The sequence below is a fragment of the Sus scrofa genome, chromosome 17 (assembly GCF_000003025.6).
Source record: "Sus scrofa isolate TJ Tabasco breed Duroc chromosome 17, Sscrofa11.1, whole genome shotgun sequence".
Lineage (NCBI taxonomy): Eukaryota > Metazoa > Chordata > Mammalia > Artiodactyla > Suidae > Sus > Sus scrofa.
The window spans coordinates 50,903,229-50,925,154 of NC_010459.5; the positions used below are offsets into that span (position 1 = coordinate 50,903,229).

Below are 21,926 nucleotides of genomic sequence, written 5' to 3' on the forward strand. Positions count from 1 at the left end.
GGACACGCGCGGTGACGATGCGGAAGTCGCGGAAATTTGAGAGCCAGACAACGCGCCGGGCCGGCTTCCGGAAGTGGCTGTTTCGGCAACATGCTTGCGGAGCTGGGTTTAATCGGGACGATAGGCGAAGATGACGAGGTGCCAGTGGAGCCAGAGACGGACTCCGAAGACGAGGAGGAGGAGGTATGAGCCGATCGAGGTGGGAGGGCGGTGGCGTGCATTCGGTGTCCTTGACTGCTTCCCTTCCCTGTGATGCCTCAAGTCACTGCCCCCGAGTCCTCAGCATCTCCTGCCAAGCCGGCAGGTGTCCCTTGGTCTCACCTGAATCCCCAGATTTTCCTGTTTGCTTGCTACTAGCTCTTCCTCGCCTCTAAGCTTGTGCCCCTGCCATTCCGTGTGCCTTGTTAAACTCAGTAGCCATTCACTGAATAATCCAGACACTGTATGTCATTGGAATGAAGCTTATTAATTGTGCTGTCCAAATTTGCTACGTGCTTATTCATTTTTTGTCTGCTTGATCTATCCGTTGCTGAGCTGTGTTAAAATCTCCCATGAAAATGGTAGCTTCATCTGTTTCTTGTCACCTGTCAGTTTCTGCCTTGTATATTTCTGTTCCCTTATTGGGTACCCGCCTTTCCTTCTTTTTCTAGTGTTCTTTGTTCTTGGTCCCATAGTCATCCTGCTTTTCCCTCTTCCCAGGGGCCCATTGTGCTGGGTAGAAAGCAGAAAGCCTTGCAGAAGAATCGCAGTGCTGATTTCAACCCCGACTTTGTTTTCACTGAGAAGGAGGGGATGTATGATGGCAGCTGGGCCATGGCTGATGTCATGAGCCAGCTCAAGAAGAAGGTGAGACTTGAGTTCCCACTGTGGTGCATGGGTTAATGATCTGGCTTGTCTCTGGCGGTGCTGGTGATCCCTGCCTGGTGCAGTGGTTAATGGATCTGGCCTTGCTGCACGTGAGGCATACATACATAGGTCGCTGCCATAGCTGTAGCTCGGATTCAGTCCCTGGCCTGGGAATTTCCATATGTTGAGGGTGAAGCCATAAAAAGAAAAACAAGAAGTGATAGGCAGTTCTAGGCCATGGGCTGTTAAGGTTGGACAGTGGGTTTCAGAGTCCATTGGTTTAAGAATATTCAATATAACTCATAAATCGCTTGACTTAGGAGTTCCCATCGTGGCGCAGTGAATACAAATCCGACTAGGAACCATGAGGTTGCGGGTTCAATCCCTGGCCTTTCTCAGTGGGTTGACGACCCGGCATTGCTGTGAGCTGTGGTGTAGGTCGCAGATGCGGCTTGGATCTGGCATTGCTGTGGCTCTGGCATAGGCCAGCAGCTACAGCTCTGATTAGACCCCCAGCCTGTGAACCTCCATATGCCATGGGTGAGGCCCTAAGAAACAAAAAGACAAAAATAAATAAATTGCTCGACTTAAAAAATGGACATAGCTGTATTAAAGTGGTCTCTTTTCTAGGCGTTCACTCCTCGTTTTAAGTATTAGGAAAAAGTCATTTTTATTGTGACAAAGAACAATCTAGTAGGCAGCCTTGGTGGTGGTGTTTTTGAAAGTTAGACTCTGCCCCATAGATAGCATTGTTCTCTGTCACTTGTCAGTTGACCTCATGTGGCCTTACTTTTTAGGGTCCCTGGTTCCCACACAGCACAGTCAGAGCTGCCACAAATGTCACTGTCATCTGCTTGTTTGCCAAGATCCTGTGCTTTTTCTTGAATTTGGTTATCAAGCTAGAAGATGTATGAACATTATTTTCCATTTCATGAGCTTCCAAGAGAACCATAGCCTGCTCAGAGCAGTTTAATCCAGACTCTGAGTGAAATAAAATAGCTTGCCTTTTCAAGGTCATCTTCAAAGGATTTTTTTTTTCTTTTCATATAGACCCCATGTAATTAAAGACCTAGTCTTATAAAGCTTATATTCTAGCAGTAGCAATAGTCTAGAAAATAACTAGACAAATAGTTACACAGTTAAGTATAAGTATAAATAATTACATAGTCAAGCTGTGGTAAGTGCCCTTGCAGTTTAGGGTTTTTTCAGCATTCACAAAGGGGGCCGGCCATTACTTACCCTTTCTAAAGTTTTAGCAAAACCCAGCATTACCTGAATTTGCTTGGATTTCAACTTTTTTTTTTTTAAAGCCACAGAAGAAGGTGAGACTTGAGTTCCCACTGTGGTGCATGGGTTAATGATCTGGTGTGTGCAGTGGCTTGATGTGGGATCTCAGTTCCTAGACTCAGGATTGAACCCAGGCAACAGAGGTGAAAGTCCTAACCATTAGACCACCAGGGAACTTCTTCACCATTTTATTTGATGGGCTAAGTTATGTCTGATTAGTAAGGAGAAGAGTTTTTCCAAGTAGCATGTGAGGTCTCTTGGTAATTGTATCATTCTGAATGATAAACACCTTCTAAAATGTGGATTTTCTTATTTGTTCCAGGTAATTTAAATTTTTTTTCACAAACAGGTCATTTATTTATTTAATTATTATTTTTGTCTTTTTAGGGCTGCATCTGCAGCATATGGAAGTTCCCAGGCTAGGGATCCAATCAGAGCTGCAGCTGCCGGCCTAGGCCACAGCCCCAGCAACTTGGGGTACAAGCCGCATCTGCGACCTCCCACAGCTCACGGCAACACCGGATCCTTAACCCATTGAGTGAGGCCAGGGAGTCTAATCCGCATCCTCATGGATACTAGTTGGGTTCCCAACTCACTGACCACAATGGGAACTCTGGAACTCTAGGTTTTTCTGTAGTAACATGAGACCCTACCTTCAGAGCAGCCTTACTCTGTCTCCTTCCCATATGTATATTTCTTTTTCATCCCTATTTTTCTCTGCAGAGGGCAGCCACAACTTTAGATGAGAAGATTGAGAAGGTTCGAAAGAAAAGGAAAACAGAGGTAAGTGAGGAAAGCGGTTACTTCTCTCTGCAGAGCCCTGAGCTTTACTTTCAGTGCAACCCTGCCATTTCTCTTTGAGCCTGGGTTGGAGTGTGCCTGGTACAGCAGGGTTTCTGTGTGTCTGTGGTTAATATTCACTAAGAATCCACGTAGCCTTCTCCTAGGCTGGAGAGCATGATATTGCTCTTTGGAGGTGCTGGATTTCCTGATGTTTGTAGTTGCCTTGCTTTATTACAGGTTTTTTGTTTTTTTTTTTTCCCTCTAGGATAAAGAAGCCAAGTCTGGGAACTCAGATGAGAAAGAAGTGAAAGAGGGCTCTGAACCAGAAGAGCAGGAGGACCTTGAAGGGAAAGATGAGGAAGGCTCAGAGGGTGAAGAATCAGAGACTGACTACTCATCAGCAGATGAGAACATCCTCACCAAAGCAGGTAGGTGAAACTGCCAGAAAGGGGGACAGGGAATTGGAGTGTTGCCTTTACTTTATATATTATCCTATGCTCTTCTGCACAGTTAAATTGAAGGTCTCCAAGTTGAACTCCTTTCTTTTAGTTTCTCTTTTTTTCTAAGGATTTTGTTAAGGTTATTGTACTTTGCAGGCAAAATTTGTCCTTTTTCTCCTCAGCAGCCCCACACAGCCACCAGCACCTCTATGACTCAAACTTATTTGGGATGATAGGTCCCTCATATCCGTCCTCAGATGGGTTCAGCCACATAGTGTGTACTCCATAAATATTTCTTTCAGAAATGAGTGCTAAGTGTCATTATATAGCGCAGTGACTCAGAGCCTGGTCTCTGGAACTTGCCAAGCTTGCTTCCTGTCTGACCCTGGGTGAGTGACTTACCTGCACGGCCGCACAACGTCCTCTCCTGTGAGGCGATGCTATGACGGTAGCTTCTGCAGGTTGTTGCACGGATTCAGCAAGGTGTCCATCCACATCTCAGGCTTAGGACCGAGTCTTGCAGACTGTATGTACTCAATAAGTAGCAGCCCTGATTATCAGCGCTCTTTTTCTCTGTAGATACACTCAGAGTAAAGGAGCGGAAGAAGAAGAAGAAAGGACAGGTGAGCGTGGGCTTGGACAACAGTGGGAGCTTGTTTTTACAACTTGAAAGGATTGTAAGGTCATTTAGTTTTCTTGGGCCCTTTTTGCTGAATACTCTAACTCTTGATTTTCTGGTGTAGGAAGCAGGAGGATTTTTCGAAGATGCATCTCAGTATGATGAAAACCTCTCATTCCAGGACATGAACCTTTCCCGCCCTCTTCTGAAGGTAGTGGCTTCTTTTATCAACCACGGGATTCTTGCAGCCACCCCATAACTGGGCTCTCTGCTCTAAACTGGGTTCATTGTCTCCTTCAACTCTGTTGTCGGCACAGCTGCCAGAGAACCCCGTTATGCAAAGAGTGCCATCTTGGCCTATATGGCCTTGCCCCCTCTGATGATGTGTCTAATGCTCATTCTGCTCTGGTTACCCTGGCTTTTTCACTGGCCCTTGAACAGATCAGGCATCTTAATCATCTTCTTCCTCAGGGCCTTTGCACCTACTATTACCCCTGCTTGAAAGATTGTTGTAGAAATCTTCTTGGGGTGCTCTTTAGCTCTTTCTGGGTTCTAGTCAACATCCTCTGCTCAATGAGATCTTCCCTGACAACCTGTTATAACTTGTACTCATCCTCTCTCACCCCTTCCCCAGCCCTTCTGGCTGCTTTCGTTTTCTCCGTAGCATTTATCTTCATATGATAGGTGTTTATTGGGGCACCTTTTTTCTACCAGATCCTAAGCTTCCTAAGGGCAAGGTTGTTTCTTCTGTTTACCACTGTATCCTCAGGGCCTTGTATAGTATCTCACACACAGTAAGGAGGATTGAATGACTGGGAGGGATTGAAGCCTGTTGGGAAATCCGCCGGCTTGTTTCCTGCTGAGAGCCCCCCTCCCACCTGTCTGACCCCGTCTTTCCTCTTCAGGCCATCACAGTCATGGGCTTCAAGCAGCCCACCCCGATCCAAAAGGCTTGCATACCTGTGGGTCTGTTGGGAAAGGACATTTGTGCCTGTGCAGCCACTGGGACAGGTAAAAAAGATAGGGACTTGGGGATGGGAGGATGGAGAGGAGGAGGCGGGAGAAGTTCCACTGGGAAGGGGCTCTAGGTTGACTTACCAAAAGGCCAGGTTGCTAAATCTGCAAACATAAATTTTAATGTAGTAACACTATATATTCTACGTAGTTAACTTCCTTTTTAAAAAAATCTTAATGTTGGAGTTCCCGTCGTGGCTCAGTGGTTAACGAATCTGACTAGGAACCATGAGGTTGCGGGTTCGATCTCTGGCCTTGCTCAGTGGGTTAAGGATCCAGTGTTGCTGTGAGCTGTGGTGTAGGTGAAAGACTCAGCTCGGATCCCGCTTTGCTGTGGCTACAGCTATGATTAGACCCCTAGCCTGGGAATCTCCATATGCCATAGGAGTGGCCCTAGAAAAGGCAAAAAGACCAAAAAAAAAAAAAAAACCAAAAAAACCTCAATGTATATTTTTCTATTTCTTTTAAATACACTTTACTTTTTAAAAATATGGTAGTCACACGTTACAGGTTTCAGTGGGTTTGGTTAAGGTCATCTTTAATCCTATGACCTGTCACTTCCATGATAGGCCCCTGTCACAGGAGTGAAGAGATCATATAGTTGTATAATAGAATATAAAAGAAATCGTAATGTAATAGAACACTATACAACCATTTTTAAAAAGTAAAGAATGCTTAAAGAAATAGGAAAATACGTTAAAGGTTTTTTTGTTTACTTTTTTTTCGCCATGCCCGAGGCATGTGAAAGTTCCTGCACCAGGGATTGAACCCACCACACAGTGACCCAAGCCAAAGCAGTGACAACATTGGATCCTTAACTGCTAGGCCACCAGGAAACTCCTTTTTTTTTTTTCCCCCCAAGTGGAAGTTATTAAACAATATGCTGTTGCTTCGTTAAAACCTACATTTTTTGTGTGTGTGTGTGTGTGTCTTTTTGCTATTTCTTGGGCCGCCCCTGCTGCATATGGAGGTTCCCAGGCTAGGGGTCGAATCGGAGCCATAGCCACCGGTCTACACCAGAGCCACAGCAATGCAGGATCCGAGCTGTGTCTGCAACCTATACCACAGCTCACGGCAACACTGGATCCTTAACCCACTGAGCAAGGGCAGGGACTGAACCCGCAACCTCATGGTTCCTAGTCAGATTTGTTAACCACTGCGCCATGACGGGAACTCCAAAACCTACATTTTTATATTTCTGTCCATTAAAAAAAAAAGACTGGTAATGCTTATTTCTGGTTGGCTACACTGTGGGTGATTTTTTATTATTCTCTTAATTTTTTTGATGTTTCCCAGATTTTTACATTGATCATGTGATTTAAAACTAGAAAAACAGTTTTATGAAAAAATTGCTTCATTTCTTTCTTTGAGCAGATATGTAAGTTTTCTGTGTGCAGGTGAAAACCTAGACCTGGCAGGGACTGAAGCTCTTCTCATTGCTTTCCTACTGCCTTTCCCTCCAGGTAAAACTGCAGCTTTTGCCCTGCCCGTCTTGGAGCGTCTAATCTACAAACCTCGGCAGGCCCCAGTGACCCGCGTTCTGGTGCTGGTTCCCACCCGAGAACTGGGCATCCAGGTGCATTCTGTCACCAAGCAGCTGGCACAGTTCTGCAGCATTACCACCTGCTTGGCTGTCGGTGAGTGTCTGGCCAAGGGCTGGCTGCCCCTGAGAGACAGTGACATGTGCAGATGGATGTACCCCACATCCAAGGTGACTGGTACCAGGAAAGTCTTCATGTGACTGAATCCACTTAAAAACCAGATGACCTTTTTTCATAGTAGATAGTGAGGTGGGGCTTGATTGAGTCTTAACAAGCCTGGCAAAATGAAACTTTGAAATTATGAAAAAAAATTTTCTTGGTACTGAATAAATTTAGGATTTAATTTTTGTCTTACATGAATAATGAATTAAATATTATTTGGGGAGTTCCCGTCGTGGCGCAGTGGTTAACGAATCCGACTAGGAACCATGAGGTTGCGGGTTCGGTCCCTGCCCTTGCTCAGTGGGTTAACGGTCCGGCGTTGCCGTGAGCTGTGGTGTAGGTTGCAGACGCGGCTCGGATCCCGCGTTGCTGTGGCTCTGGCGTAGGCCGGTGGCTACAGCTCCGATTCAACCCCTAGCCTGGGAACCTCCATATGCCGCGGGAGCGGCCCAAGAAATAGCAACAACAACAAAAGATAAAAAAAAAATTATTTGGGGCAGTTTTTTTTTTGTTTGTTTGTCTTTTTGCCTTTTCTAGGGCTGCTCCTGAGGCATATGGAGGTTCCCAGGCTAGGGGTCTAATTGGAGCTGTAGCCGCCAGCCTTCACCACAGCCACAGCAGTGCCACATCTGAGCTGTGTCTGCGACCTACACCACAGCTCATAGCAACTAGGGATCCTCAACCCACTGAGCAAGGCTAGGGATCAAACCCACAACCTCATGGTTCCTAGTCGGATTCGTTTACCCCTGAGCCACAACAGGAACTCCTGGGGCAGAGTTTTTTTGATGATGTTATATGATAGTGTTATCTAACCTTTGTTTTACCCTCCTTATGTGGTGGGAAGTCATAGGTGATATAGAAAGATGTCAGTTTTTTTTTTTAATTATTATTATTATTTATTTATTTATTTTTTGTCTTTTTGCTATTTCTTGGGCCGCTCTGCTCCCGCGGCATATGGAGGTTCCCAGGCTAGGGGTCCAATCGGAGCTGTAGCCTCTGGCCTACGCCAGAGCCACAGCAACGCGGGATCCGAGCCGCGTCTGTGGCCTACACCACAGCTCACAGCAACGCTGGATCGTCAACCCACTGAGCAGGGGCAGGGACCGAACCTGCAACCTCATGGTTCCTAGTCAGATTCGTTAACCACTGCGCCACAATGGGAACTCCTTTTTTTTTTTTTTGGAAAGATATCAGTTTAGAAGCTGCTTCTCTCAATCCTTGGATGATTGAATCATTCTATCCTGAAGTGCCTTTGTGTCATCATCTGGTTTGATTTTTGTACTTATCACAACTATAATTAAATAATGTTTCTCCCAGTCTATTGTAAAATTCGGTCAAGTGGGGCCTTTGTCAGTTTTGTTCTCTGCTGTCTCTTCTGCATCTGCCATGAGACCTGGAAGGTGGCAGGGCTCAGTCAGTACTAGTGAGTGACCGCTTGGTGGGCTCTTTGCAGGCGGCCTGGACGTGAAGTCTCAGGAAGCAGCCCTTCGGGCAGCACCTGACATCCTCATCGCCACCCCGGGCCGGCTCATTGATCACCTCCACAACTGCCCTTCCTTCCACCTGAGCAGCATCGAGGTGCTCATCCTGGATGAGGCTGACAGGTACACCTGAAATGGTGGGGTCCCAAGGGCCACACCCCTGGATGGGACGATGGGACCTGCACTCTCCTACATGGCTCCCATCAGTTTGTGTGTGGGCCTTTTAGCCCAGATTATCCTGCTCTCTCTCTCTCTCTCTGTAACAGGATGGTTAAGAGGGAAGGCAAGTCAAATTCTGGCTCTGTCACTTCCTGAGATTGGAAAATGTTATTTAGATTTTCAAAGCAAATCTTTTTTTGTTTGTAAGTGGGGGTAAGTACCCACCTCATGGGGTCGGGGGGTTCAAGGAGTAATCCCGTAAAGGACTGTGTATAGTGAGGATTCAGCAAGTAGCCTTCATTACTGTGATGGGGGCTCCCTCTTTTCTCCCCCCACCACCTTCTCCTGCCTCCATCCCTCTCTTCCTTCCTTTCTCTCATTTGCATCCCAAACAGGATGAACTCTTTTTCTTTGTCTTTTTAGGGCCACACCTATGGCATGGGGAAGTTTCCAGGCTGGGAGTCAAATTGGAGCTGCAGCTGCCAGCCTACACCACAGCCATAGCAACTCGTGATGCAAGCCACATCTATGACCTACACCATAGCTCATGGCAATGCCAGATCCTAAACTCACTGAATGAAGCCAGGGATCAAACCCGCACCTTATGGATACTAGTCAGGTTCCTAACCCAGTGAGCCACAATGGGAACCCCCAACAGGATGAACTCTCAATGAACTGGACTCGTGTGGAGGTGGCAGGGGAAGGAGCCTCTCAAATTAAAGCATCTCCAAACTAACCAGGTCCTTAACCAAGCTTCTGATCCTCTATGCCCTTCCCCCTTCCCATCCCAGTGAAGGCCAACTCCATCCTTCCAAATTCAGGCCATGTTCTCAGTGTCATTCTTGTCTCCTACTTCCACTCCGCACCCCAACCCCATCCCCTGCCCCTGGAACATCCAGTGGTGAATCCTGTCCACACACACCCATTGTGGGGCTTTTCTTCCACACTCCTCATTTCCTCGGCTTGGAATGACCTCCTTTACATCCTCAGGTTTCTGCTCAGTTGTCACTTTGCTAGCCACTCTCTGTAACAGTTTCTGCCGCTCCCCCACACCCAGCCTTATGTACGTGTGGTGCTCTGCCTCCCTCCCTGCACTATTAACTGCATGCTACTTCGGTGCTATGTCCCTCCTCTCCCCAGAATCTCATGTTTGAGAGGGGCTGGCTTTGTGTTGCCTGCTCCCTCATCCCAGGGCCCAGGGCTGTGTCTAGGATCTAGCAGGTGCACAGTAGGTGCTGAGTAACTGATTGCCTTCCTGCCTCGAGCATTCTTGAGGCCTGAAGGAGATAAAGGAGATCGTTCTAAGTCAAGGGAACGTGACCTGTTTTAGGTTTTAAAACATCTCAATAGTCCAAGAAAGGCTATAGACCTTTCGGATTAAGGAGACCAAGGAGACATGACAACTAAATGTGATACGTGGTCCTCAACTGGAGCCTGAACTGGAGGAGAAACATACTTTAAAGGATGGAGTTGGTAGAACAAATTGGAGTCAAAATAATTTCACAGATGACTCTTAATCTGCAAAGAGAAAGAATGGAGAGAGCTGGCAGATGCCACTTGAACCAAGTGATAGCGCTCACACCTGAGGTGCTAGAACAGACTGACCTTCGCTCTGGGGGTGGAGTGGGAATGAGGTGCACAGCCGCATCCATCCGTGTTCTCCCAGCAGTGATTGTTGAATTCAGTCGCTGGGAAATAATTAGATAGATACAGAGTGTGAAAAAGGGTGAGGGGATTCCTAGACTAAGGGAGACGAAAGGGATGTGACGACTAAGTGTAATGCAGGAACTTTGGTTCCTGGACTAAAAAAACAAAAAGACAGCTATAAAATGATATTTTGGGGAAGTTAGGGAAATCTGCATATGGACCGTACTTTAGATATTACTCAGACACATGAATGTCTGGGGTGTAATAATGACATTGGTTCAATGCAGGAGGTTGTTGTTAGGGAATGTGTGTTGAAATATTTAGGGGTCAGGTGTCATGATATACACAACTTACTGGCAAATAATTCAGCGCAAAAAAAAAAAAAAAAAAAAAAAAAGAATGTGATGTGACCAAGTGATAATTCTTGATGAATCTTGGTAAAAGGGTAAAATAACACTCATTAAATAAGTAATGAGTTCCTGGTGTGGCTCAACAGGTTAAGAACCCAACTAGTATCCATGAGGATGCAGGTTTGATCCCTGGCTTCGCTCAGTGGGTTAAGATCCGGCATTGCTACAAGTTGCAATGTAGGTTTCAGATACAGCTCAGATTAGGTGTTGCTGTGGTGTAGGCCAGCAGCTGCAGCTCTGATTCAGTCCCTAGCCTATGAACTTCCATATGCTGCAGGTGCAGCCCTAAAAATAAAGTACAATAAAATAAGTGAATGAATGAGCCTGAAACATAACCATTAGCAGTATCAAAACATCACCTGTCTGATGTCTTCTGTCCCTCATGGAGACAGATGTGAGCTCAGTCCATTTCCCTCCCCACTCACCAGGATGCTGGACGAGTACTTTGAGGAGCAGATGAAGGAGATCATCCGAATGTGTTCCCACCACCGCCAGACCATGCTCTTCTCAGCCACAATGACAGATGAGGTGGGCTGGGCCATGGGCAGTGGAGGGGCCATGGGCCATGGGCAGTGCAGAGGACCCCAGGCTGGAACATCCGCTTGCCTCCCTTCCTGCCTCCTGGCAGGCCACTGAGCTCCCTGTCTTTGTGCCTGGCAGGTGAAAGATCTGGCTTCCGTCTCCTTGAAGAATCCCGTCCGGATATTTGTGAACAGTAACACGGATGTGGCCCCCTTCCTGCGGCAGGAGTTCATCCGGATCCGGCCAAATCGGGAAGGGGACCGGGAAGCCATTGTGGCAGGTAAAAGGCCAGGGTGGGTCTGGGCAGGTCAGGTTGCTCAGCTCCCCTGAGCTTCACACTGCAACGTTGGTTTTTCCCCAGAGCCTCCTCCACCCAGTCTCCCTAACCCAGTGCGTGGTCCTGCTCTTCATCTGCTCCAGCACTTTCAGCACGAGGTCTTTTCCTTCTTTCATCGCCTCACCTCCCTTCTACCATTCAGTCCTCTTCATGTCCTGCTGAACTAACCATCTCCCTCCAGCTGCCCTTCTGGCCCTTCTTCCAGGCCACTACTGCATTGCCGGGATTGTTAACAGCAGCCTCTTCCCTGGCCATCTGTTTCCACACTGTCCCTTGATAGTCCCTTCTCTGCACTGGAGATCATTTAAAAGGGTCATTTACACACAAGCATTGGACACTTTGCCGTACAGCAGAAATTGACAGAACATTGTAAATCAACTATCATAAAAGAGTTCTCACTGTGGCGCAACAAAATTGGCAGTGTCTTGGGAGCGCTGGGACGCAGTTTCAATTCCCAGGCTGGTACAGTGGGTTAAGGATCCAGTGTTGCCGCAACTGTAGTTCAGATCTGATCCCTGGCCCAAGAACTCCACGTGCCCTGGGGCACCCCCAAAAAAAAACCAAACAAAAAAACCCCCAACTATAATAAACAAAATGAAGAAAAAACCCCACAAAACCCAGTGAGCATTGGCTCCTGTTCCGTTGCTATTGAAAACCCTCCGGTGTCTTCCCTTGCTCCTAGGCTGAAATCCACACTCCCGGCAAGTCCTGTAAGATCCTCTGGGACATGCCCCTCCCTGCTTGGAGCCCCCACCTTGGTGCCTTAGCTCACAGTGCTCCAGCTATACCCACCTGCTTTCGCTTTCTTAAACCTACCAAGCTTTTACGTTTTATTAGGCCTTTGCCTGGAATCTTCTCCCAAATCTTCTAGTGAATGAGCCTGTCTTGTCCTTCAGCCTGATATCACCTCTTCAGAGAGACCAGCCCTGAGTGAAGCTACCCCGTCTTCTCTTCACTCTCATGGCATTTATCACCCTCGAGAATCAGGAATCATCTTCTCTTTCTCTATCCTGGAATAGGAGCTCCGTAAGGCACGGACCTCCCCTGCCTCCCCCGTGCCAGGCACAGCAGCCACTGTGTAGGCGAGGGGAGTACTTGGAAGCGGCTGCTAGTTCACTCTTCTCTTCCTGGCAGCTCTGTTGATGAGAACCTTCACCGACCATGTGATGCTGTTCACCCAGACCAAGAAGCAGGCCCACCGCATGCACATCCTCCTGGGGCTGATGGGACTGCAGGTGGGCGAGCTCCATGGCAACCTGTCACAGACACAGCGGTTGGAGGCCCTCCGGTAAAGTCTGGGGTGCCGAGGCTCCCTCCCACCCTTCAGAGAGGGCTCCTTTCACTGGAAAGAGGGAAGACATCATACAGAGGTCATGTTAGAGCAATAGTAGGGGATGCAGCTAGCACAGTTCCCCACTTGAAAAATTTTAGCCTACAGAGTTTCTGCTGTGACTCGGTGGGTTAAGGACCCAACGTTGTCTCCGCGAGGATGTGGGTTTGATCCCTGGCCTCTCTCAGTGGGTTAAGGATCTGGCATCACCGCAAGCTGTGGCGTAGGTTGCAGATTTGGCTCCGATCTGCTGTTGCTGTGGCTGTGGCATAGTCTTCGGCTGAAGCTCTGATTTGACCCCTGTCCTGGGACTGTCCATATGCTGCAGGTGCAGCCGTAAAGAGAAAAAACATTTTTTTTGAACCTAACCATTATGAGGTTTTGTTTAGATAAATTCAGAACTCTGACTTTGTAGAAAATTATATTCTTGTCCCAGGACTTGAGTGTGGGAGATGCTGAGTGGGGGCACAGCAGGAAATTCTAACTTGGGAAGGTGCATAACATGTTCTGATCTCTGCAGCTTTTCCAGAACTAGGTCCGCTAGAACAAGATCCTGAATCAAATCCACTTGCTATTTCTTGAGCATTTACTTTGCCAGGCCCTGTGCTTTCCCCTGTGATTTCTTGTTTAATTCTTGCATAACGGCATCAGTGTGGTAGGCAGGGAAGAACCCTTTAGAACTCTCACCTAGCCCTATTCATATGGGCAGCTGAGAGTTGTTTCTTCCAGCAAAAGATCTCACATATTTATTACTGAGCCAAAGCACTAATGCAGAAACACTAACACAAAGAGAAAAGTCATTTCCCCAGTAGGACACATCTAGCTGTTCAGATAGTAATGCTGTTTCAGAGTGACCCGGTAAGATGCAAATGACCTGGACACAGCATAAATATGTGTGTCACCCCATGTGCGGGGCTTCTTATAGACCCAGCTTGGTTCTTCTCCGATGTCTTGTCTTGGAGTTGTACCTGATTTCATTACCAATTTTCATTTGAATCCATTGGGGAATGGGATGATTCTGCTTTTGTTTCTTGGCCAGGAATCACTTGATTCTGAAAGTCTTGTGAGAAGACATGACGAGGAACAAATTCTACCACACGTAGGATGGCAGAGAAGAGAGCAGTGGCTCAGCGGGTTAAGGATCCAGTGTTGTTACTTGCAGTGGCTGGGGTCACTGCTGTGGTGTGGGTTCAATCCCTGGTCAATTCCATATGCCATGGGCACAGCCAAAAAAATAAGAAAAAGAAAGGCTGTTTCGAATGCTGAGATATTTGCACATTTCTACTTCCTATAGTCTAGCTCTGTGGTTCCCAAAGGCCTGTATTTATAGGGATTGCTACTTAAACATAGTTTGCTCTATGCTGTAGGATGTTCAGAGGGTAACTGTTGGATGGGTTGACATTTAGGGTCTTTAACCACTGTGATGGTCTATACTCTGCTGCTTGATTCCAGAAGAGTTTGTATTCTCTCTGCTGGCTCAGGCTCCTGCAGAGTATTGTGGTCAGGGACCCAGATGAACATGTTTTTGGTTCTTTCCAGGCGCTTTAAGGATGAACAGATAGACATCCTTGTGGCCACAGATGTAGCAGCCCGTGGACTTGACATTGAGGGGGTCAAAACGGTGAGCCGTCCTCATCGTCCTTGCACTTTTGGTGGGAGTCCTTTTGCCATCTCATGTCCACCTCCCCGTCCTGACTCCCAGGTCTGACTGATGCTTAGCTTTGGCCTTCCAGGTAATTAACTTCACGATGCCCAACACCATTAAGCATTATGTCCACCGGGTGGGGCGAACAGCTCGTGCTGGCCGGGCTGGGCGCTCAGTCTCTCTGGTGGGAGAAGAGGAGCGGAAGATGCTGAAGGAGATTGTAAAAGCTGCCAAGGCCCCTGTGAAGGCCCGGATACTGCCCCAAGGTGAGCAGGCATCAATGCAGCAGCGCAGGGCCCAGTGGGTGGATGGGGCAGACCCTGTGGGATGGAGCAACGGGGCAGAGGGTAATGGGTAAGAGCAGGTACTTTGCAGTTAAGACCCAGATTTGAATCCCAGCTCTGCCACTTTCTTGCTGAGTAGCCTTGGGAGGTCTCCCCTCACCTCTCTGGGCTTCATTCTCTCTGTGCGTCAAAGGGAATGAGGAGAGACTTCTGCCCCAAGTGCATACTCACAGGTATTTGCCAGCTTTTGGGAAGAGAAGATCTCTTCTTGAGGCATCATCCCCACTAGCCCCTCTTCCATTCCCCTCAGTGGGGAGGAGGGCAGCACTCATTGTTCTTGGATGTGCCTGATTTGTTTGTTTGTTTGTTTTGGCTGCACCTGTGGCATGTACAAGTTCTCAGGCCAGGGATCAAACCTGTGGCACAGAGGCAACTAGAGCCACGGCAGTGACCACGCCAGGTCCTTAACCTGCTGTGCCACAGGAGAACTCCCCATATCCTTCATTCTTTTTGTTGTTCTCATCCATAGGGGTCATGTAAAGCACATCCTTTAAGAAAAAAATTTTTTGTTACAAAAACAGTATGTATTCATACAATAAGTAAATCAAGTAAGAGCAAATGTGATTATATGTGAAAAGGCTTACCACTGTTAGCATGTAGATACATACCTTTTCAGACCTTTTTTTTTTTCCATTCATAGGTCTTTTTTTCCCCTTTCATTAAAAAAATTTTCACTTAGTTCATTTTCTATTTATTACGTTCTAAGCACTACGGATACTTCAGGAAACAAAACAGCTGACACTCTGATGGGAAAAGATATAGTGAATGAGCTAACAGTAGATGTGATTGAGAACAACAGGCAAAGTGCCTGCTTGAGAAAAGTTATTGAGGAAAGGCCTCTGAGATGGCATTTGAGCTGAGTCCTGGATGATAAGAATGAGGCAGCCATGGTGGTCTGGGTGTGCCAAGCAGAGAAAACCAGGGCACTGAGACAGGAACACACTTGGTGCGTGAGGAGCAGAAAAGGAGGCTGAGGGGGAGCAAGGGGGAGGCAGAGGTCAGAGAGGTAGGCAGGGGCCACGCTTAGGAGTTTGGAATTTATTCCAGGAGCATTAGGAAGCCTCTGGGAGATATTAAGCAGAGAAATCACCTAAAAAAAACCCAGTTTTCTATGTCACTAAATACCTATCTGCATTATTTTCATCAGCTGCACCATATTCATCCTTATTTTAAAATAATTATTTTTTGTTCTCTTTCCTTGAGATGTCATCCTCAAATTCCGGGACAAGATTGAGAAAATGGAGAAGGACGTGTATGCGGTTCTGCAGTTAGAGGCTGAAGAAAAAGAGATGCAAAAGTCAGAAGCCCAGGTGAGGCTGTGAGGTGGGCTCTGGTCTACAAGGGTACTCAGTAAGCAGACTGTGTGGGTCCCTGCTGTCTTCGGAAATGTTGTGTCTGCCCCGCATATCATCAGAGCCCCAAGCATTTGCAGGATTGTTAGCTGTGGTGTTCCCGGCAGGCATCCCTTTGCTGTCCCCACAGATCAACACAGCGCAGCGGCTCCTGGAGAAAGGGAAGGAGGCACCAAACCCTGAGCCTGAGAGGAGCTGGTTCCAGACCAAAGAAGAGAGGAAGAAGGAAAAAAGTAAGTTGGGCAGGTTCCTCAAAAAGCTAAACATAGGAGTTCCCATCGTGGCGCAGTGGTTAACGAATCCGACTAGGAACCATAAGGTTGCGGGTTCCATCCCTGCCCTTGCTCAATGGGTTAACGATCCGGCGTTGCCGTGAGCTGTGGTGTAGGTTGCAGACGTGGCTCGGATCCCGCGTTGCTGTGGCTCTGGTGTAGGCTGGTGGCTACAGCTCCGATTCGACCCCTAGCCTGGGAACCTCCATATGCCGTGGGAGCGGCCCAAGACCAAGAAATAGCAAAAAAAAAAAAAAAAAGACCAAAAAAAAAAAAAAAAAAAGCTAAACATAGATTACCATCGGACCTAGCAATTCCACTCCTAGGTCTGTACTGAAAAAAAATGAAAACGGTCTTAGACAGATATTTCTATGCCAGTGATCACTGAAGTGTCATTCACAATAGCCAAAGGGTGGAAGCAACCCATTCCATAAGCAGGTGAATGGATACCCAAAATTTGGTGTGTACATCCAATGGGGTATTATTTAGCCATAATGAAGTTGTGATGCATGCTGTAAGGATGAACCTTGAAAACACACTAAGTGAAATAATCCAGACATAAAAGGACAAGTATTTATGATTGCACTTATGAGGTGCTAGATAGGCAAATTCATAGATAGAGAAAGTAGAACAGAGATTAGCAGCTGTAGCTCCAATTGGACCCCTAGCCTGGGAACATCCACATGCCACAGGTGTGGCCCTAAAAAGCTTAAAAAAAAAAATTCACATTGTTCTACATCTCTTTTTTCTATTAATTTTGTACCTTGGATAACATTTTATTTTTACTTTTTAATTTTTTTTTGTTTAGGGCCACACCCGCAGCATATGGAGGTTCCCAGTCTGGGGGTTGTGTACATACAATGGGGTATTATTCAGCCATAATGAAGTTGTGATTCATGCTGTAAGGATGAACCTTCAGAGCTACAGCTGCTGGCCTATGCCACAGCCACAGCCACGCCAGATCCGAGCTGTGTCTGCACCCTACACCACAGCTCACAGCAATGTCTGATTTTTTTTTTCCTGTCTTCCTTAATCCATTGAGTGAGGCCAGAGATCGAACCCACAACCTCATGGTTCCTAGTCGGATTCATTTCTGCTGTGCCATGACAGGAACTCCGACATGGCATGTATATAGCTGCCTTTTTTTTTTTTTTTTTTTTTTTTTGCTGTGCCCATGGCACATAAAATTTCTCCAGCCAGGAATCAAACCTATACCACAGCAGCAACCTGAGCCACTGCAGTGAAAACACTGGATTGTTAACTGAATGCACCACAAGGGAATTCCCAACTATCCTTTTTTTTTTTTTAATGGCTATGTGGTCTTCCATCATATGAGTGGATTATAGTTTATTTCAATTAGTTCCCCATTGAGGGACACTGAGGTTGTTGCCAATCTTTTGCAATTATAAACAAGTGATATAGTGTATAGCTATAGAGATAATCTTTCACAATTAAGTAAGCATATTTGATTTGCAGGGTAAATTTCAAAAAGTGAAATTGTAAATCAGAGCGTATATCTGTTCATCATTTTATTGGAGATTGCAAAATTACCCTCCAAAGAGATTGTTCCAGCAATTTAAGAAACACTGCCTATATTTGATGGGACAAAAAACTGGTGTATGTATGTTAAGTTTCTGTGTTAAAGATAGTTATAACTATATTGTGTGAAGTTGTGGGGGTATATCTTTCATAATAGGAGGTAGATAATGTTTCAAGTGGATTAATTATGAAATGATAGAATGAGCATATTATTTAGTGAGCTAGAGTTCACCACCAAAAGAGGAAGTAATTGCTGCATCTCATTTTAAGCCCTTATGTATCACTTTAAACTATGTGCACTTCTTAAAAGTTTTAAAAAAGATTTTATAAAATGGTACCTGAAATCTCAAGTTCTCTTGTCACTCCAGTTGCCAAGGCTCTGCAGGAGTTTGACTTAGCCTTAAGAAGAAAGAAGAAAAGGAAGAAGTTTATGAAGGATGCCAAGAAAAAGGGGGAGATGACAGTGAGTGGCCTCCCCTTTGGAGCTGGATCTCTCTCTGGATGTGGGTCAAGGCTGCCTGGTCTCTTCCGTACTCATATGTCATCCTTCTCCCCAGGCGGAGGAGAGGTCTCAGTTTGAAATCCTCAAGGCACAGATGTTTGCTGAGCGGCTGGCCAAGAGGAATCGCAGAGCCAAGCGGGCCCGAGCAATGCCTGAGGAGGAGCCAGCAAGGGGTCCTGGTAGGCACATGGGGAGCCCGAAGGAACTCGTAGGAAGGTTCTGCCTGAAACCTGTGCTTGTAGTCAGGGAGAAAAGAGGATAAGAGCCCATGTGTTTTTGAGTAATGAGATCATACCAATGTTATACACCTGTCCTTTTATTGACTTCAAGTGGTGAAGTGACCCCATGGTTAGTAGGGACAGCTAGGATTTGAACCCAAGCCTTTCTCATTCTGGAGCCTAAGTCCTTACCAGCTGCTCCTTGGAGGAGTGGTTCTGGGTAGAATGAAGCAGAGATGTTTTTAGCCCATTTTATGTTTAGGTGGTCCATTTCACTTTTGAACTCTGCAGTCATCCTTTGGAGTGGTTCTTCACAACTGATACCTCTGATTCCTTATCCCTTTTCTATTGGGATCTGATGTCTTGCTTGCAGTTCAATAAAACATAAGGCCAGAGCATCCACTGAACTTAGAACCATTACCCTGAGCTTAAGGGGATTTAGGAGCTTGGGTCAAAGAGGACATATCTAACCCATTCTCTCTGTGCACAGCGAAGAAGCAGAAGCCGGTGAAGAAATCCGTATTTGATGAAGAACTCACCAACACGAGCAAGAAGGCCCTGAAACAGTATCGAGCTGGGTAGGGTTTTAAGTCATCATGGAGCTCTGGATATTCTAATGAAAGCCATGAATCTTCTCCCTCCTTCCCGACTCCCAGTTCTCATATATCTACAGCTTTGTAATACAGACATATCCCGTCTTACTATACTTTGCTTTATTGCACTCCACAGATACAGTTTTTACAGATTGAAGGTTTGTGGCAGCCCTGCATTGTCAGATGATGGTTAGCATTTTTTAGCAAGAGTATTTTTTAATTAAAACACGTGCATTGTTTCTGTTTGGACACAATGCTGTTGTACACTTAGTAGACTATAGTATAGTGTAAACATAACTTACCTGCACTGGGAAACTAAATACCTATGTGGCCTGCTTTATTGCAGTGGTCTGGAACCAAACCTGCAGTGCGTCTGAGGTCTGCCCATATATAATTTCAAGGGCTCCTGTCTTTCTTATCCCCCACCAGCTTATCTGTGGATCCTAGGATGAGAGTAAGAGAATATTAAGGCCTTGGAGGTGAAATGGCACATTTCTGTTTCAGAAAAAAAGCTTTTTCTCAAGAGAGTGATAGAACCCCAAAGGATCCTGGGATCCTGATGGGCTCTTCGGAATGTGTTGTTTCTCCCCACATCCTCTGGGCTGGGGTTGGGGGCTGAGGAGACTAAGTTTCCCAAGTAGTTTTTTAATACACACAAGAAGGGCCTCTTCCAGTCTTATTTGAACATTGTCATTTGACTTCCACAAATCTGTATTAGGTGGAAAAACACAGACTTAAAATCTCAGGCCTGAAAATGACTTATCTGTGGTGCTGCTGCTTCACATGGCAGCTGGTGGGGTGGAAGGTGAGACATTTTCTGTCTGTCCAACATCTTGTTGTCTTCTCTCATTCATAGCCCCTCCTTTGACGAAAGAAAACAGTTGGGCTTGCCCCACCAGAGACGAGGAGGAAACTTTAAATCTAAATCCAGGTAATATTTGCAGTTTTGGAGGGCCAAAGGCTATGAGTGGGGTTGGAGAAGAATGCTTCCCTGGAAAAAGAGCTCCTCCTCCTTTCTGCTCTTGGGGTTGTCTTTACTCTGCTCCTCTTCTCCACAGGTACAAGAGGAGGAAGTAGCTGTGGTGACCTGAAGAAGTGACGGGGTGGCCCTGACATCCCTTCCTGTGGGAAGTCATCCTGGCTTAGTCTTTTCTCAGTTTGTAAAAAAAATTCTTTAAAACTTTAATAAAGTCTTTGTCATTTGTACATTAAAGAAAGGGAAAAGTTGGTGTTCCCTGGTGGCTCAGTGGGTTAAGGATCAGATGATGGTTAGCATTTTTTAGCAAGAGTATTTTTTAATTAAAATACGTGCATTGTTTCTGTTTGGACACAATGCTGTTGTACACTTAGTAGACTATAGTATAGTGTAAACATAACTTACCTGCACTGGGAAACTAAATACCTATGTGGCCTGCTTTATTGCAGTGGTCTGGAACCAAACCTGCAGTGGCTCTGGTTACAGCTGTAGCTCGGGTTCAAGCCATGGCCCAGAACTTCTGCATGCTGCAGGTGCAGCAAAGAGAAAAAAAAAAAAGTTTCTGTTCTGGTGCAGTAGGTTAAGGATCTGACTGCAGGGGCTCAGGTCACTGTGGAGGTTTGGGTTCGATCCGCAGCCCAGTGCAGTGGATGGGTTAAGGATTGGGCATTGCTGCAGCTGTGAAATCAGCTCTGCCTTGATCCCTGGCCTGGGAACTTCTGTATGGTGTGGCCAAAAAGAAAAAAAGGGAAATGTTGAGGGTGGTGCTGGTGTTTAGCTAGCTTTCACAGAAAGAATATACCAAGTGGGGGAAGTATTTCTGGGAGGGTGAAGAAACCAATCTAACTCTGTATCTTAAACTTGTCTCTACCCTCAATAGCACAGTCTGTGTCCTCTATTAGCTTGGCACTGCCATATATACGTAGTGTGCATCTTTATGCTTGTAGAGGAGCTAAATGTGAAGTGAGGAAATTCTTGGCTAGCAGTTCTCTTCTGTCCATATCCTAGAACTAAATGCTGTAATTTATTGAGCACCAACAATGTGTCAGACATTCTGTGTACTGAGCATCATCTCATTCAATTCACTACATCCTTATGAGGCAGGTACTGTTACCCACATTGTGCAGATAAAGAAACAGGCTTAGAAAGATGGACAGTTGGGATTCTGGGTTTGTGAAACCAGAATATACCTAAATCTGTACCCTCTTTATTGCGGTGTGGAAGTCCTACTGGAAAGAGGGAAAGGGTGCCAGATATATTAGTTCCTTGTTGCAAAAAACAGCTTGTACTCTGTAGAATGGTGGTTCTCATTCTTTTCTAAATCACAAGTCGCTTGGACCATTAGATGAGAAAGCTAGGGGCCACTCCTTGAGAAAACTGATGGTAGTTTCTAATTTCAAGTAGTACATAGACATCCCCTCCAGCCCCAAAAGTAATAATTATCCAGTAGCATATACCCTTAATATTAAAGAGTATGTTGAATGTTACTCATTTCAGTTGCACCTTAAAGTTGCCAACAGAGGGTTTCAGTTCAGTAAATAATGGCACACCCACAGTGGAGTGTGGTTCAGACATGATTACACAGCTTTTTAAAATAGGAGTTCCCTGGAGTTCCTGTTGTGGCGCAGTGGAAATGAATCCAGCTAGGAACCATGAAGTCGCAGGTTCAATCCCTGGCCTTGCTCAGTAGGTTAAGGATCCAGCATTGCTCTGAGCTGTGTTGTGGGTCACAGACATGGCTCGAATCTGGTATTGCTGTGGCTGTGATATAGGCCAGCAGCTGTAGCTCCAATTAAGACACCTAGCCTGGGAACCTCTGTGTGCCTCGGGTGTGGCCCTAAAAAGAAAAAAAAAAGGAGTTCCTTGGTGGCTCGCTAGGTTAAGGATCCAACATTGTCATTGCTGTG

General features: G+C 46.1%; 1 protein-coding gene and 1 pseudogene across 1 annotated transcript; one reads left to right on the plus strand and one right to left on the minus strand.

The window, feature by feature from the left end:
• DDX27 (DEAD-box helicase 27) lies at window positions 19-20,256 on the plus strand. The gene is made up of 21 exons (XM_021077494.1): window positions 19-183; window positions 700-846; window positions 2,857-2,916; window positions 3,182-3,344; window positions 3,936-3,979; window positions 4,100-4,186; window positions 4,881-4,986; window positions 6,453-6,626; window positions 8,146-8,296; window positions 10,818-10,917; window positions 11,050-11,191; window positions 12,383-12,536; window positions 14,118-14,199; window positions 14,312-14,489; window positions 15,771-15,877; window positions 16,050-16,152; window positions 18,099-18,193; window positions 18,288-18,411; window positions 18,941-19,028; window positions 19,900-19,974; window positions 20,102-20,256. The coding sequence occupies exons 1-21, from the start codon at window positions 91-93 to the stop codon at window positions 20,118-20,120; spliced, it is 2,292 nt and encodes a 763-aa protein (XP_020933153.1). The 5' UTR covers window positions 19-90; the 3' UTR covers window positions 20,121-20,256.
• On the minus strand, window positions 12,825-13,782 carry LOC110257367 (annotated as a pseudogene).